We start from the raw sequence: 17,830 nt of genomic DNA, 5'->3' as shown, positions 1-17,830 counted from the left end.
TCTCCAAAGAAACCTGTAAGATCTCCAGTACCACCAGGTGAACATGTAATTACTCCAGCCAAGTCCCAGGAGAGCCCTAGGAAACCTCATATCCATCAGGAACTTCATGGACACGTCCCTGAAGAGCAAGAACATGCACACACTGCCTTGGGGATTTTCTTTAGAACAGTCCAGTCCAAAGAGCTAAAGAGATCCTTCTTAGCTGATCTTCCTCAACCTCAAAAGAGAATCCTAAACCAGATAAGGGACAGAGAGTGTGATTTTTCAAACCTTTCCATGTGACAATAAGTTGGAGCTGTGATGTACACAGGTATCCAGGCTTGCTGCTTCTGTGGCACACTTTGTAACCTTCTCCTTGCCATTCTCTGTTGGGATTCATGGAGTTATTAACTTTCCTCTAATTGTCTTTAAAGATTCTGCTCTTAACCTCTAAATAGTTATATTGAAAAAACCCACAACAGAGCATTTAACTTGAAAAGCAAACGTGACATTTCTCTTGGACCAAGCAAGGATCAGATTAACAGCTAAAAGATCTTGAAAGACTTGGGTTCAAAGTGGAGTGAGAAAGAAGGAAAATGATTTATGATGAACAGAACAATCACAAGCCTGAGATTCTGCACAAGATACAAGGACATAATCTCATGATTGTCATCCCCTCTCTTAATCTTAGTATTCAAGAATGGAAAGATATGGATCTGAAGGGTGTCTAATCCATGCCACACAGCAAGGGTTTGCCTATCCCTGCCTGATAGTACCAACCACAGACAGTGTGAACTGAACTATCTGCTGAGACACGCAGGTCACAGCTTCTCCTCAAAGTTCCAGCTGTGAAAAAACCCCAACACCAACTAAAAACAAACCAACCAACCAAAACAACCGACCCATTTTCACTTTACAAGCAACCAGTGACCAGGTCAGGGTGTGCAAGGCCAGACATGATGACCCACTGGCAGCAGCACAGAAGTTCCTTTAAGTGCTGTATGAAGATCATCTCCAGAGCCTGGATATGAGAGCAGCTGCCTTGAACTACAAACTCCTTTTAGAGGCTTTTGTGCCCTGACCATCTCTACATGGTAACAGAGGCTGTGTCCGAAAGGCTCCGTTTCAGGGCCAGTGCTCTACAACTCTTTCAGAAAGGGCTTGGATGTGGGACTGGAAGGCAGATTGAGTGAGTTTGGTGACGACACTAAGTTGGGAGGAGCTGTTGAATCCCTCGAAGGCAGAGATGTTGTTCAGAGAGATGTTGACAAACCTGAGGGCTGGGTAATCCCCAGCCATGGGAAGTTGAACGTGCGCGAGTGCTGGATTCTGCCCCTGGGACGGGGCAGCCCTGGATGCATGGACAGACTGGGGAATGGGAGGCTGGAGAGCAGCCACTGCTGTGGAAAAGCATCTGGGGGTCCTGGTGGATGACAAGTTGGATCTGAGTCACCAGAGTGTCCTGGCAGCCCAAAGGGCCACCGTGTCCTGGGGGCATCAGGCCCAGCATCACCGGCCAGGCCAGGGAGGGGATTGTCCAACCCTGCTCTGACCTGGGGTGGCCTCACCTCAAGTGCTGGGGTTGGAGAGTGTCCAAAGGAGGAACACAGGGATGGGGAAAGGTCTGAGGAGCAGCTGAGGGCACTTGGCTGGTTCAGCTGGAGCAGAGGAGACTGAGGGGAGACTCCTCGGGGGCTGCAGCTCCTGCCGAGGGGAGGCGGAGGGGCAGGGACTGAGCTCTGCTCTGGGACCAGGGACAGGACCCAGGGAAGGGCTGGAGCTGTGCCAGGGGGGTTGGGATGGATCTCAGGGAAAGGTTCTTCCCCCACAGGGTGCTGGGGCACTGCCCAGGCTCCCCAGGGCAGTGGGCACGGCCCCAAGGCTGCCAGAGCTCCAGGAGGGTTTGGACAACGCTCTGAGGGACAGGGTGGGATTGTTGAGGTATCCTGGGCAGGACCAGGGGTTGGGTTGGATAGTCCTCGTGGGTCACTTCCATCCCAGCATTCCATGATTCTAAGTGTTTCCCTGGTCCTGTGTTCAGCTCCAGGGGTTTGCTCTGTCTTTGTTTTTGTGAAGGAACGAGACCTGATGCCCAACTCCCTCTCATCTGAACAAAACACAGCTCCATGGGCAAGGCAGAAACTGTGGCACACTTTGGTCCAGGACACCCTGCAACCCCTCAATGGACTATAAGACAACGTTTGCATGTCACAGAACCCCTCAAAAGCTTTGCATTCAGAAAAGCACCGTATTGGGAACAATCTCTGGAGGATCCTGTTAGTCTCCCCTATCCACAACTACCTGGGAAATCACCACAACTACCTGGGAAATCAGAGTTTTCAACGCTCTGCAAAAGTATTTATGTTTTCTACTTGACTGCAGAGGTTTGAGGGCAAGCAAAGCTTTCTATTAGAGCTCCTTGGACCTGCCAACCACAGTGCAGGCAAACCACAAAAGTGCTTTTCAATATCAAAAATCCCCCCCAACAGAAAGAACAGTTTTACTAAAAAGAGCACAAACTGGGAACAGAAAGGTAAATTACAGGTTTGTCTGGTAACAACTAGCATTTATTCACCCTTCAGCAAGATCTTTATCACCTACTTGTTTTTTTAATTAAACAGACCAATGAGAAAGGTAAGAAACAGCGGAAGTTTCTTGCCTGTTGTTTGTTTGCTGAGCAGTGTTCCCATTTCTGACACACACTTCAGGCCTGTATCTCTTGCTACAATCACACTATATTACTATATAATTTCTCATGCTTTAAGTAACCACTGAAGATTGTCTTAGTTGTGGAAGGAAGGGAGGAGTAGAAGTGCATAAGCACATGAGGCTCATTTGCTTTAAAAAAACCCCTGCTTTGTTTCCTCCTCAGTCTATTTTATCATAACAACATTTGCTTTTGGTAGAGCTGAACCTCACAAATATTGTGAGGGGAAGGGACACATTGAAACAGTTTTTAACAGACTGGTTAAAGGCTGAGTGCACAGGTTTAAATAAAAAACAAATCAATAAAGCTAAATGTTCAGCAAATTCCTCGATCTGTACAAAAGAGGGAACGAGGAGACACAAATACAAAAAACCCTCATGGAGGTGAGTCAGTGCTCACCTTTATTGCTACTATTCCACTGCATCTGCTAAGAATAATCATGTTTCAAACAAGGAATAAAAAGAAACCACATATAAGAGGTAATACAGGTATATTTAGTATTTGTTTGACTCATTCAACTTCATCTAGTCCCTTTAAACACTAAAATATTTTATGTGGACTTTTTTTTAAAGATGGCCACTTAGCATACTTTCCTTGAAAACCAAATAAAGAAAAATAACATAATTCACAATAAGATTCCCTTCAGCTTTTCTATTTCTGCTTTTATTCATGTCTGTCCTAGTGGTTGATATTTGCCAGTAAAACATATTATTATGTGGGTTTTTTTTAATTACTGAAGACTCTCTAGTAGCTCAATAGTGGTAAATACTCACAGAAAGCAAGTATGGAACAAACTGCCTCGGGAGCTTTTCCACAATCCTAGAGCATTTCCTGACAGATTTGCATCAATACTCACCTACACAGAACTTCATCATTTGATTTCAGGGTTCTAGTGTGCACCTTCATCTCTTAAGCAATAAAATCAGAGGAACAGGAACAAACAATGCTCTGTCTAATGTGTGAAATAATAACTTTCAAACCTTGGATCAATCTGTGGGTTAAGTAAGGACATTTTCAGCACACTTTGGTAATAGAAAGAACTTTTCACCTGATGCAAGGAGTTTGTTTTAGAATAACTGGTTTGCAAACCCAGCCAGATCTGCAATGCCTGCTATAAACAGGATGCAGGCTGCACACTCTGCTCCAAAATGCACCAGCAGAAAGGCAGATAATCCACACACCCAGAGACACCCATGGATCTGCTCCCTCTGTACTTCCTAACACTGTCAGTGGATATCAAGGATATGAGATGTGGACTCGTGTTCAGTGCAGAATTCTGTGCCTATTCATAAGCAGAAAACCCAGTTTTTGTTGTTTTGTTGGGTTTTTTTCGAGCCAACTGAATGTTCCCTCCCAGTATCAACCGAGCTCTACAACTGTTGTTAAAAGGAGACTCGAAACTAAGAGTTCTAAGTGGCTTCAGTTCTTTAAACAGTTTCACTGGGAGCTGAATATTTTGAAAACAACTCTGGGGAGGGCAAAAAAAAAAAATAGTAGAAGTAGAAGCTCCATTAAGAGAGATCTTATTTTCAATTCAGGAGATTTATACACCTCCCAGAATTTCCATACATAATGGACTCAATGCAGGAACAAGCCATATATTCAGAAAGTGTTTTATGGTTGTTTTTAATATGTGAATGCAAGAATGATCACACCTGGACAGACAGATCAGGACAGGCCTGTCTGGCCTTGTACTCTGTGGCAGTAACTGGTGGCAGATGCCTCAAGAAGAACAAGGTAAAGATGCAGCCCTAAGTCAGACTGCCTTGCAGACACTCAGCTGCACAGGAGCCAGAGAGAGTATTTTGGCTTTTGGGACACCCTGTTGCCCCTGTTTCTTTCAAGAATTATCTAGGGGTTTTTAAAAGCCCATTTAAAATTTTTTGCATTCACCACATTCTCTGGCAAACACAGAAATAAACCTTGAATTTAGATTATTGTATAAAAGTAAACCTCTTTATTTTGAAGGTGTCATTTACTAATCTCATGTGTTGCCTATTTAGAATAGACAGAAATTTTTTTTCCACTATTTTTCCTTGCCACAAGTGATTTTACAGATCTGTCACACCACTCCCTCATCATCTGTTTTCCAGTCTGAAGAGTTCCAGTATGATTTAATGACAATTTTGCCAATTTGCTGATAATGTCATACCTTCCTCTGTTGTTGAAATATAAGGGAATGAGAAGACTCTCAACTTGTTCTTACATCCATTAATATACTGAAAATTAGGGGAACTGGCTGTCAAAAGAAGAAAACCTCCTTACCACTGGGTGGCTTGGGCCGTGGAGGGACATTTTTCTTGGGTGGTAACGCTGGTGTGTCTGATTTGCTTTTGAAAGGGTCATCTGAAAATCCCACCCCTCCAAAAGAGGAGGCAAAGGGGTCAGGAGCTGCTGACTACAGGAGAAAAAAAAGAAAAGAGAAAGGATGTAAGCACACTGGCAAACCTGTGGTTTCATGAAGCTGCAAGTTAACTCAAGTAAAAGCATTAATTTCAACAAAACTAAGATGTCCAGAATTATCAGTGGTGTAAAAGGCCAGTGACAGAGGTGCTAAGATTTCATCAACATTCAAAATAACTTATGTTCTCATCACATAATTACTTTTAGAACTTTTAGTCCCAGCAAAAAGCTGATGAAAAAAATAAAAGGAAGTAAAACTCTACTTTTTTTTACTATTTGGCAGTGAACAGTCACACCACAGTCTAACCTCCACTCTGATAAACAGAATCATGGAAGAACCTGGAAAAACACCACAGAATGGGGAGCTTTATTCCAAGCTTTTCTGAAGTTACACACAGCTGTGGCAAAAGCTCAGGGAAAATCCCCAAAAGCATGTTTTTAATGCTTCCTATATTCAGTTGGCTTTTCTGAAGGACTCTCCTATTGGATAAGAAGGGCACAAAAACGATGCCATGCAGGGAAATTTCTCATTGTGAAATGAAGAAAGAGGGATTTGGGGAGCAAAGGTAAAAACTGTAGTCAAACCTTGGCTAAAATTTCTACCTCAAGCCAGACACACCAATATTGGTAAAGGCTGTTGCCACCTAGTGGAGAGTTAAAACCCTCCCCAAAATATATGAAAAGCTAGAAAAAACTCCATGGAATGTAATTAGTCCAGGTGATATGATAATCTATTTTATTTTTAACATTTACATAACTCTACAATTTCCAAGCATTATTGTGGAACTAACAGAAGGAGCTGAGCACTGCTGGAAACTGTAAATTCCAAACTCCACCTCAGGAAGGTAACAGCAATTTCTAATTATCCTTTTTTTTTTTTGTTTCAGGTGAGTCCTGAACCTTTCTCTTCATCTGCTATTTAAAATGAACAGAAACTGCACACTTAAAACATGGGAAAGGCTGACTGACTGTTAAGAGTGGAGTGAGTTTACACTAAGGTTAGTTTTACATATATTTAGTGTGTTTGGTTAATGGTTGGACTTGATGATCTTAGAGGTCTTTTCCAACCTTAGTGATTCTATGGTAAGTTTAGGAACAAGTCAGGACACTATAATTCTATGAATTAACCAAGAAGCAGATTCCAGGACTTAGAGGAAGTATATGGAATAGTTGAATACTCTTCTTACCAGTTAACACCACAAGTTAATTTCTTTTTTATTTTTTTTTTAATTTTAATTTTTAATTTCTTTTGCTCATCTGCTGTATGAAAATGTTTGTGAAAAGTTGATTTTTCCCTACTGAATCTGCCAGTCTTGGTTTAAGACTTTGCCATATCTGACTTGGTTGGAAAATGTTTTGTTAAGTAACTGGTGAGGCTGATTGGAAAAAAAAGGAACAGAACTGGGTTGTCAGCTGAAAAGTTACAACCATATCACACACTCCAAATAAATATCTGTACATACATTTTTAAAAGGACAGTTGCTTTCCTGGTAACCTTTACCTTTGACATCTGACTGAAGTCTGCAAATCCCTCCCCACTACTGAAAGCACCACTTCCAAATGGATCCAGTGTTCCAAATGGATCTGAAAGAGATACAGGGAGAAAGGAGTCATTTGGAACAATACTTAGGAATGACAAAGAATTGGTGTTGCCAATGAAGTACAAAACTGGGCAGGTGACTAAAACACACCTGTATTTTGACCTGCCATGAGATGTTACAAGAGAATTCCACAAGACAATGGGTTTTGTACCAGTTGTTTGGAGGGAAAAAAAAAAGAAAAGAAGAAAAAACTGAAATATATGGTGTCACAAAGACTTAGTCTTATAATCCATAGCAGGACCATGATGCTTTTTGCCAACAGTTCACAAGACTCTCTATTTTCAACTCCTATATTTGATTCTTCTTTCATAAAAAGATACCTCCTTATTCATCTGCATGAGAAAATGTTTTCTTCTTACCTGGACCTTTTGAAGAGATACTGGAAGACGTAAAAGGATCAGTGCTTTCAAAAGGGTCAGGCTAAATAAGAACAGATATACAGAATTATTGTTCTGCTGTACTGTGCACTTGCCTTTTTATGCATATAAAAAAATCACAATTATTTCCAATTTCAGATCACTCTGTTGGGTGGAAGTAGAGTAGGATAAAATCAACTGATTATCTGAAATTTGGCTACTGATAGCCTTGAACAAAACACCAAGGACCTACAAGTGAAAAGGGCATCCCACTGAAATACAACCTTAGTTACCAGGGCAAAATATGAAAACACATCCAGAAGTGTCCAGTCTTTAAGCAACAGCAATATTCAAGTCAGGCATTTCTATTATTATTAATCCAGAGTCTGCATACTGCTTGTTTTTAAAGAGATGGTGTTTACAGTTGCTCTTCAGTTGGACAAGTTGTACTTTTATCCAAGTACAATCCTATCCTGCAAGACAAACTACCCTCCCACTGAAACTGGAACAGTCCTAACTCTTGGGTGGCAACAGTCAGAGAACTGCATAAGAGGGAGGGAAAGAATAATAAAAATAAACCAAAAAATCTGTCACCTCCAAACAAGCACACACATGTGCATCCAGACAGGTTCAGAACTCTGACTATATATATTTATATATATCTCTCTATATATTATCTCACTGTAACTGTGATTTAAAAGTGTGTTCTGTGCAGTCCTTCCACTGTCCTGGCTCCAATGTCTGCTGGGGGTTCTGGAATTCTTTAACCAGAGCAGTTCCTCAATTCCATTCACTGTACAAACCAATGGAATGGAGGGAATGCTGGGAATTAGTGGGTGATGGTGGCTTGAAATTCCCAACAGAGAGGAAAAATATCCACCTTACTGCACCTCATTATCATGGAACCAGAGAACACTGCTGATTGCCTCAACAACACATACTTCAATTTTAAGAGTAAAATTAATGATATTTCACCAGTTAGGAGAAAAGTATTTTCTGTTATTTCACTCCTTTTAGCTTTCAGACAACAAGCCTGCCAATAGTAAAGAAATCTATTAAGTGTAGACTTAAAAGTGACTGACCTTTGAGGGTAAAGCAGGGGGTTTTGTGAAGGGATCTGAGGTAAATGGGTCGCTCTTCACTGGCTTCTTGAAGAAATCCTCGGGGGCAGAGCTCCGAAATGGGTCACTCTCCTTAAAGGGATCACCTCCAAAGGGATCTAAAAGGAGCAAGGAAAGGGAAATATTCTTTATTTCATTCTGTATTTCACCTCATGCTCACTGATTTTTTAGAAGCACCCAGTGATTTGGTGAATCTGACTGAAACCTCCAGAGAGCTCTCCAGAGAGGATATTTGCTGAGTTTGAATTGCACAGTTCTCATTAACATCCTGGTCCTGAAGGCACAAACCTGTCAGGTTTCTCTGTTCCCACATGCAACCCAAAAACCTGAAGCCAGGGAAAACCTGGGAAATCTTTGGGTTTGGCTACAAATTGTTTCAACCACACAAATTGTGTCCTGTCCTCCAAAGGGCTCTTACCTGCTGGAGCAGGTGGCTGTTCTGCAAAAGGATCATGCTGGAATGGGTCACCTATGCAGAACAGAAAAATAACTTTATTAAAATACTTTTATATATATTGTATTATTTATATATAATATATCATATATAGTATATATAATTACATAATATTTTATATATTGTTTTATCCATTACATATAATTATATTTATACATTATATATATTTATATTTATACATAATATGTTATATATCTATACATTATATATTTTTATTCATATATAATATGTTATATGTTTATATATTATATATAATTATATTTATATACAATATGTTTTATATTATATATAATTATATCTCTATATAATATGTTATATGTTTATATATTATATAATTATATTTATATATAATATGTTATATATCTATATATTACATATAATTATATTTATATATAATATGTTATATATTTATATATTATATAATTATATTTATATATAATATATATTTATACATTATATATTTATATATAAAATGTTATGTATTTATATATGATATATTTAGATATAATATATAAATATATAACATATTTTATATATTTATATTTATATAATATATTAAATATTTATATAAAACATATTATATATTTATATTTTATATAATATATTATTTATTTATATTTTTATATAATATATTGTATATTTATATTTTTATATAATATATTATATATTTATATATATTTTTATATATTTTTATATATTTATATATATAGTTTTATCCACTATTTAGCACAATGATAACAGTTTGTGAAAACATCATTTACTCAACAATTGAAGATCTTTAAGGTCACTTACTGCCTTTGAAGGGGTCTGCTCCCTTAAATGGATCAGATTTGAAAGGATCTTCTGACTGGAATGGGTCTGTGTGCAATTCTTGTGTATTATTGGTAAACATCAAGGCTTTGTTCTTAAATGGATCATCCTAAAAATTAAGAGGAAAAACATCACAGCAACTCTACCAGGATGAAAATGCTCAGCTGGCACAGAATTTCTTCTAAATGGGTATCTCAGTTCCTGTTTAACAATCTTAAAAATTACTTTCTCAAGAAGTTTCTGAATACATGACTTCCAAGTAGAAGTCATCACACACTGGAAGGAAACACGTAGCCCAGGGCTACAAAGAACATCAAAAGATAACAGGGCATGTAACAGTTAAAGGTTAAACTGTGGCCCAAATTAAAATTTTCAATTCTCAAACACTTAAATAATGAAAACAAATCAACCCCCAACCATCACAGTGGCAAAAAAAATTCCTCCCCCACGTTATTTTACAGCTCAGCTTCAGGTAAGACACTTATTCAAAAGATTTTATGGACTATTTGTGGACTGCAAATACAAGGGATTACTACTGAGTGGTCATGCTCTAGATTGCTTCTTGTGAACTCATTCTTGAGCTTTTTAACTCATTTTTGAGCTACTTGTTAACTCATCCTTGAGCTACTTGTTAACTCATTCTTGAGCTACTTGTTAACTCATTTTTGAGCTCTTTTTAACTCATTTTTGAGCTCTTGTTAACTCATTTTTGAGCTCTTGTTAACTCATTCTTGAGCTTCTTGTTAACTCATTCTTGAGCTCTTTTTAACTCATTTTTGAGTTCTTGTTAACTCATTTTTGAGCTTCTTGTTAACTCATTCTTGAGCTTCTTGTTAACTCATTCTTGAGCTTCTTGTTAACTCATTCTTGAGCTTCTTGTTAACTCATTCTTGAGCTACTTGTTAACTCCTTCTTGAGCTTTTTTAACTCACTTTTGAGCTCTTTTTAACTCATCCTTGAGCTTCTTTTTAACTCATTCTTGAGCTTCTTTTTAACTCATCCTTGAGCTTCTTGTTAACTCATTCTTACAGCTGCAAGCAGTGATTTCCCATGACAAAGCCCTTCCTGTAGGAAGAGTCACTCCAACATTTTGATGACAGAAAAGTTTCTCACCAGAGCCCAAAAGTAACTTTGTCAAGTTGCAAAAATCTCCTGCAGGAACAAGCAGCAAACTCAAGTTCTGAAAGCTCTTCAGGACATTAATTTGGGTTGGTTTGGGTCTGCTTTGGGGGTCTCTGATGAAAGCAGCCCTTGCCATGTTTGCCCTGTACAGCACTTCCAGGGAAAACCAGAGCCATCCCATCCCAAAATAAGGAATACCCAGCAACAACTACCCCCAGCAGCAGAGACAGCACTCCTTTCATCCCTTTCCAAGGTGCAAATGAAAACATCTTAATTAATACTTCTCAGAACAGCAGGGAGGGAGCTGGGGAGAGGAGGAAGAGGAAGAAAGAATTGAGAAACAGGAAAGGGGCACAATGGTTTTAAAAAAATTACTATGAACATCCACTGGTGTTTTCTTCCAGTAAGTGATTCGGAGGTTTTGCAAGTAAGAGAAACATCTGGAAGTTTCCAGTGGAATTAAATATAATATTATGCAAGCCATGCAAACAGAGAAACTAAGCAGTGAAGTGTTTTAAGGCCATGTTTTTCAATGTATTGTTGTTTTTAATCTTCTTTTAGTTTGTTTTTACAGACCAAGTTGAAAATAGGGCATTAAAACAGCAATGCCTGCTGAATATTTACTATACATGACATATATTTAACCTCATACTAAACCCACAGCAAATACTGTGCTTACAAGGGCTCTGGAAAACAAGTTTCCCTAATGAGGAAGCAGAATCAAGCAACTATGCAACTTTTATATTTAAGAGAAGAAACAGGCTTTAAAAAGAAGGAAAATTCTTGTGATTTAGAGGATTATTTAATATCTAAATCAACAATAGATACCCAATAGAAATGGACTGGAAAAATCTTGAAGAACCTGAAGGATCTTATGATTTGGAAAAAATACTGATAAAAAGAAACCATAATAAACAAGATAAATGGTGCTGGAATTATTGAAGCAGAAGAGAACCATCCATGTATTTTGGGAAGGGAACAATATGTGATAAACACAGCTCACTGCAAAGAAGAAATTTGTAGAGTTTCTTTAGGAAATAAGAAGGAAATAGATGGTTAAAGGGAACTGGGCAATGTGCAAGAACAAACAAAACACCTGAACTGGAAATAAAGTCCCACCTCCCTCCTGAGACTGAACATGTGACAGGAGACAAAATAAAAGGACCTTTTCTTTTTGGTTCCATAATCACAGTTTGCTTACACATCCACCCTGTTACAGTTACACAGGCACAAAATCCCAGCACAAGATCTAACAAAAGGCTCAAAAATCAGTTTTTCCACCAGCATCAAAGCCTTGCCCTGCCTTGCTGGGATCTGCTGAGGCACCAAAACCCAACTACTTCACATTAAGTGCAAGTCACAAGTTTCATTATTGCCAAATACACTAAGCAACAGTAATTTTTTTTACCATAGTTCCATAATTGCTTCTTTCTGTCTGTCCAAGGCCTTCACTCATATCTGCTAAATTGGTCAGGCTGCCCCCGTGGATCCCATTGAGAGCTTCATTGTATTCCTCTATGCTCTTGTTGACTTCCTGGTGGCTCTCTTGCAGTTGGGAAAGTTTACTTCTTGCCTGAGAAGGAAAATTCTCATTAAACACTGTTGCCAGACAGTTGCATTTCCCCCCTCACCAGAACTGAATTTTCTCCTGACTCAGACTGGCAATAAACCAGCCAAAAAAAAAAAAAAGGCTTATTTCATGAGCCACCACTTGTTTTCTCTTCTAAAAATAAATCTTTCCAGGTGATGTTCAACTCAGCCTTTCAAGAATTGTATAAACCACAGTGAATACCTGGTTTATTTCTTCCTGTGTTGATTTTAAAGATTTGATTATTGTTTCAAGCTGCACTTTTCCAGCCTGGATACTCTGCTCTAGCTGAGTCTCTTCCTGCTGCAGGCGGTTCAGCTCTGCTTTTGCTCTGTTAAGGTCATCTTCCTGTAATTTTAAATCTGATTCCTGAGACTGAATCTGCATTTTTAGTGATGAAATCTGAAAAAAAGTGAAATTTGAAATAAATGTTAATTTATTAAATTACAAATTTATAACATAAATAACAGGAAGTTGTACAGCAACCTATCAATTGCTAAGGAAAATAGTTAGAACTTGAAGAAATTTGTGCTGCTTCTGCTGTTGCACAAAATCCATGATAAAAGCACAATCAATAAAACCAAGAAATATTATTTTAAATCACAGAAATACCACATTACTTACACAGGTAATTAACAGGTGTTTCTTAGGACCAGGTTTTCAAAACCTGGTTCCTTTTCCATTCAAACATTTATCAAGGAGCATGAAGTTGATTTTTAACTCTGGCAAGAGTTTAAATTAACAGAGTTGCTTACACACTTCTTTCTTCAACACTTTCTCACACAATGCTACAGAGTTTCTACCTTAAGGTAACCTGCTATTTCCATTGTATCTCCCTGAAAACCCACTTTTAACTCAACACTGGTGTCCTTCAGGGGTTCAAAACCTGCACCACTGCCATGGACTGTCTCTGATGCTTTTCAACTGCCTTATGAGGTCGAATAAATGTTTTCTATATTCTCAGAACAACAATAATTTCTGTAGAAAGGGCCCCTTGGAGATCATCTGCCTCAACCACCACAATGAGAGGTATTCAGGGGAGCAAAACCCTTTCTTGGACCTCTGTATTTGTGTGGAAATTGCTATTTACGGTCAAAAGGAACAGAGAAAGCAAGTTTTTTCATTAAATAAATAGAATTTCCTTCAACAGAAGACAAAAGCACCGTTGGGCATGTCCAGAATTAACACACACTCACCACCTGGGTTTCTTCCTGGCATTTCTGCCTGACATCATTGAGCATATCCTTCAGCTTGGCTTTCTGCTGGTCCATCTCATCCAGCCTGTCCTGGGCATCTTGTTTCTGAGCCTCCAGCTCTTGCAAGGTACTTGTCTCCCTGTCTAAGTCATTCTGCAGTTCCTGAGGAAAATCCCACAGTTTGGAGCTTACATTTAGCTGCTGCCTCAAGGAATGATCAGGTTTTGCAAAACCCCAAAGATTTTCTAGGCCCCTGCAGCTGTTTTATTTCTGCAGGAACTTGTATGAGACAGCAGGAAATAAATCAGTGCACGTGGCATTGAGTTATATCCTGATTATCAAAACCAATACTCTTGAACAATGTTTTCCTAAATTACAGTCTTAGTTAAGCACTAAAAAAAAAAACCTTTCAAATTGTTCACATATCATCTTTGTATTAATCAGCATCAGATGAAAACGTTTCTGATGGAGAACAGGAAAATAAAATTCTTTCTCTAAGTCAGAGGAAAATCCCATGAAAGAAAGGAAGACTTGCCCAGCAGCAACATAAACACATGAAAAATGCTTAATTCCCATATATTATTTGGATTAAAATGAAAGCTGCTAAGGATAAACAGAAGATTTTACCTGAACTTCATTGGTTTTCTGTCTGATTGATTCTTCCTTTTCCCTAATGTCCTGCTCTAGTGAATACTTTTCTCTGTCAGATAAACAAGCACATGTATTTATTATTAGTTAAATAATACAACACACACAAAAATCAATTCAATATTATTCTGGAAACACCACGTAGCTAAAAAAGCCAGCACATATTCTCATCTATTTTTTTTAAAGGAGTAAAGGTTTATATGCATCAATTATTCTTTGAAAAATACTATCTGTGGCCATAATCAATGCCCTGAAGTCACCTGGTAGAATCCAAGCTGGCTTTGCATAACTGTAAGATATCAGTGGGAGATCTGTCACCAATTCCAGTGACAAATAATTCTAAAATGGCTAAAAGAAAACAAAAGTAACTGACACCTCAGTACTATAGACTTGTTTGGTTATTGTTCATTGTTTTGTTAACAATCCACAACTTCACCTCTGCAGCTGAGCGATTTCTTGACTGATATCATCCAGCTCCTTCACTCCTGTGAATTCTCCTGATCCAACAGAACTTGCACTGTCCTGTTAAGAATGAAACAGTCAATTAAAATGTTGAGTGGTAACAGAAGCTCTTCCTTTCCAAAGGCTGAGGACAGAGGTGGGATATGAAATCCTCATGATATGATTTTGCAAAGTGCTGTGAGACACATCAAATTATTGTGCAACAAGCAGGAACATGCCAAGCAATTCCACCTGAGGGACAGGAGAATTGGCTCTTGGGGCTGTTTAACAGACAGGAGAGTTGGGACACACAGCAGTGAGAGGACATGCACAATGGGAACAAATAAACTGCAGGCTAGGGGAGAATTCAAATTAAAATTCAAAACCTAAAGCCCAGCTCTGTTACAGTCAATAGTAAAGTTTCCAGGGAACTCAAGGACAGCAGATTGTCATTTCAGTCTTCTTGAGCCCTGCCACAAAGTCATGGCAAGTTCTGCAATTATTCAGGTCACTTCTGCACCCATTCAGGGGTAGATCAGGGAAGATGCAGAGGGCACCCCTTGTCTTTTAGATAAGACTATCAGAAGTTATTAAGAAAGGATCTCAGCACTAGATACAAAATTGGTTATTACTATAAAAAGGACTGCTCTAAGAAAACCCACTGCAATGGAGTAAAAACTGCAGCACTGAACTCCCTGTCAGCATGAAAAAACAATTTTTAAATAGCATTTTGAAAAGAAGAAAGTACAGTTTGTTTGCTTTGCTCACTTTGAGGTTGCTGTGATAACCACAGAAAGCTTGGCTTTATTAAACATAAAAAACTAAACAAGATCCTAACCAATAAATCAAAATCAGCAGACTAAAAGGTGACATTTTTGTAGAAACAACAGGTGAGTATACAGTTTAAATAATTAAATTAAATTTAATTTAATTAAGTCCTCATTTTGGGTGATCATTTCTTTTGTAACATGCCATTACGTAATCATAAATAAAAATAATCCAGGTTAATTCTTCAAGGTAGCAACTCAAAAGCTTCTAATATCACTTTGATTTTGTCAGGCCAGACAGAGATTTGCTGAGAGACCTGCACTGAATGCTGGACAGGGTCACAGGAAGGTGTCACCCAACATGACTATGAAAGAAGTTAAAATGAGCTGTTGCTTTGCTTAGGATAAGAACCACTTAACTAAGCTCACTAAGCTCAGTTTATTTCATGTTATGCTCAACTAAATAAAGCTCAGTTTATTTAGATGTTATGCTCAGCTAAATACACATTAGGTGGAAAAAAATTAGAATTAGTTGGAAATAATGGGAAGCTTAAAGATGTATTTGCTGCTCATAATTTCAGAGAACTAATCCACGAGTAACTTCAACTGTTCCTGTCCCAGAAACTTCCTGGCAGAGCAATTGTTGAGGGAATAAATATCAGCAGGGCAGCAGCCAGTGCTGGGCCCTTCACACTGCTGTGACATCCCATCATGCCAAGGGCAAGTGGCACAGAACTCAAGAGCAGAGACAGGCAAAGGTGGAGAAATAAAACCAGGTTTTGAAGTCAGCAGCATCAGACACAAAAAAATGGGCTTTCCTTTGGGTGTCACAGTTACTCACACGCCGCATCTCTGAGAGGGCTGAGATCTCAGTTCCTACAGGGGTCAAGTACCCTGACAGAGTCTACAGAGAAAGGACACAGGAGAAACCTTAAAAGGACCACAGCAACAGCAACAATTAAGTTAGTTAGAGCTCCAAAAGGTTTCTGGTTAGGGAAAGCAAAAAAAAAAAAAAAAAAGTAAAGAAAAATACAGTGTAGTTTATAGAAAAGAGGAAGGTATTGACAGGACAGTGTTTATTCATCTCATTTTCAGAAATACAGTGTGGAGGAAAGGAATAAAGCAGAGTTTAGCAAAGGCTCAGATGCTCCAGTCAAGTGGTATTAGCAGTGATGGACTGGCATGATTCAAGGGATGAATCCCAGAAACTAGGAAGTCATCACCCTTCATTAGCCATTAAAAAATTTGACATTTCTACAGAGGAATTTGGTGCTGATCACAGTCAGGGACAGGATATTCAACCAGCCTTTAATATTTGCTGTTATGAGTTCCCTAAAGTTAAAATTATATATAGAGATAATACATAAATATGTACATCTATATTATAATTTATATATTGTTAAAATAAAAATATTTTAAAAATTTTAAAAATTAAGGAAAAAACTCCTCTATGACAAAGGAGTATTTTTCATGCTGGACTTTTTTCAGCATTATGACTCCTTTTATGGAATAGTTTATTCTACGGAATATTTTACTGCATTTTTCTTTACTTACAGTCTTAGTTGTTAGAAATTCACATTTATTTTCAAATGTTAAAGAAATTTGTAAGAGAAGGTAGGAAAAAAATATTGGCAATTCTTGACCAAGATATTTTAAAAAAAAATGTACAAAATTCCTATTTAAAACCCATTTCAAAGCACGTAAATTCAGTGTTATCCACAAATAATCACTGACTTACCTGGATGGGAGTGTTCCTCTCTGTGGGAGGGATCATCTCTGGGGATAACACTTGGGGAGGATCAATCCCTTTGCTGACCTTCTGCTGAATGAGATACATGGCAAGTGCAAACTGGTCTTTGCTGAGCTTCCCCATCTGCCTCGTGTCTGCCAAAGCCCTGGTGAAAAAACAGATCACCCTTATAAACAAAAAAAATCTTATTTCTCCTCTACCAAAAAGCCCCAAATACACATATACATGTAATTTCCTTTTGATTCATCCTCAGCAGAGCTTGCTTATTCTAGTGAGAGTTCCATAAACAGGGCAGGATTTTATTGGACATGTTTAACTGAATGGAGCAGTGTTGCTCTGAGAAAATATTTAAAGCACTAGAACTTCAAAAGATAATCACAGTTCACAGACTGACCTATTTCCCCCCCTCCCAGAAAAGCAAAGGGAGTATTTATTTCTCCCTTAATTTTCCACATATTGCAGTATGGTAACAGGACATGTGGAAGAGGTTGGGTTTTGCTTTGTTTCTGGGGTTTTTTTTAATGTTAGGACCACAATTCTGGCTGGATAAATAATTACAAAAATACACCTGCTAGGGAAGTCTTACCATATATGTGCTAGGAGGCTCTGAGACAGACCTGAATGCATAAAAATGTCCTTTACTTCTTGGCCACTCACAAACCCATCCATGTCTGTGTCCGTTTTCAAGAAAATCTCATCGTATCTCACTTTTTCAGCCACGGGGACCACCCAGTTCACAGCTGGCTGCAAAGCAAAGGGGGACATTTCAAAAGGAGAAAACCAGCCTTTATTATCAACACCCTGAGTAGATACAACACCCAGAGCTGGGTGTGCTGAACATCTTGCACAATAACTATTTTCACTGCATGGTTTAATTTTGTACTCTT

At 38.4% G+C, this 17,830-nt stretch overlaps 2 protein-coding genes across 5 annotated transcripts in view; both read right to left on the bottom strand.

Annotated features, from left to right (window-relative positions):
- Window positions 1-4,939, bottom strand: part of TINCR (TINCR ubiquitin domain containing) — a 123,345-nt gene extending 118,406 nt beyond the window's left edge. The window contains exon 1 of the mRNA XM_064637486.1: window positions 1,937-4,939. The gene's annotated coding sequence lies outside the window, so the exon portion shown is untranslated. The remainder of the gene's footprint in view (window positions 1-1,936) is intronic.
- EPS15L1 (epidermal growth factor receptor pathway substrate 15 like 1) overlaps window positions 1-17,830 on the bottom strand; it is a 50,915-nt gene that overhangs the window by 20,913 nt on the left and 12,172 nt on the right. For 3 of the 4 annotated variants that reach the window (XM_064637463.1, XM_064637465.1, XM_064637466.1), the window contains 14 exons: window positions 17,530-17,687; window positions 16,932-17,088; window positions 16,035-16,097; window positions 14,422-14,507; window positions 13,965-14,037; window positions 13,338-13,499; window positions 12,346-12,543; window positions 11,962-12,126; window positions 9,414-9,540; window positions 8,586-8,636; window positions 8,129-8,265; window positions 7,050-7,110; window positions 6,591-6,673; window positions 4,952-5,084 (listed from right to left, as the gene is read on the bottom strand). In XM_064637463.1, coding sequence (XP_064493533.1) covers window positions 4,952-5,084; window positions 6,591-6,673; window positions 7,050-7,110; window positions 8,129-8,265; window positions 8,586-8,636; window positions 9,414-9,540; window positions 11,962-12,126; window positions 12,346-12,543; window positions 13,338-13,499; window positions 13,965-14,037; window positions 14,422-14,507; window positions 16,035-16,097; window positions 16,932-17,088; window positions 17,530-17,687 — 1,654 coding nt within the window. The remainder of the gene's footprint in view (window positions 1-4,951; window positions 5,085-6,590; window positions 6,674-7,049; window positions 7,111-8,128; window positions 8,266-8,585; window positions 8,637-9,413; window positions 9,541-11,961; window positions 12,127-12,345; window positions 12,544-13,337; window positions 13,500-13,964; window positions 14,038-14,421; window positions 14,508-16,034; window positions 16,098-16,931; window positions 17,089-17,529; window positions 17,688-17,830) is intronic. The other variant, XM_064637464.1, reaches the window with a different exon arrangement.

Source organism: Pseudopipra pipra, chromosome 27 (assembly GCF_036250125.1).
Source record: "Pseudopipra pipra isolate bDixPip1 chromosome 27, bDixPip1.hap1, whole genome shotgun sequence".
Taxonomy (NCBI): Eukaryota; Metazoa; Chordata; class Aves; order Passeriformes; family Pipridae; genus Pseudopipra; species Pseudopipra pipra.
This window is presented reverse-complemented; position numbering and strand designations above follow the sequence as displayed.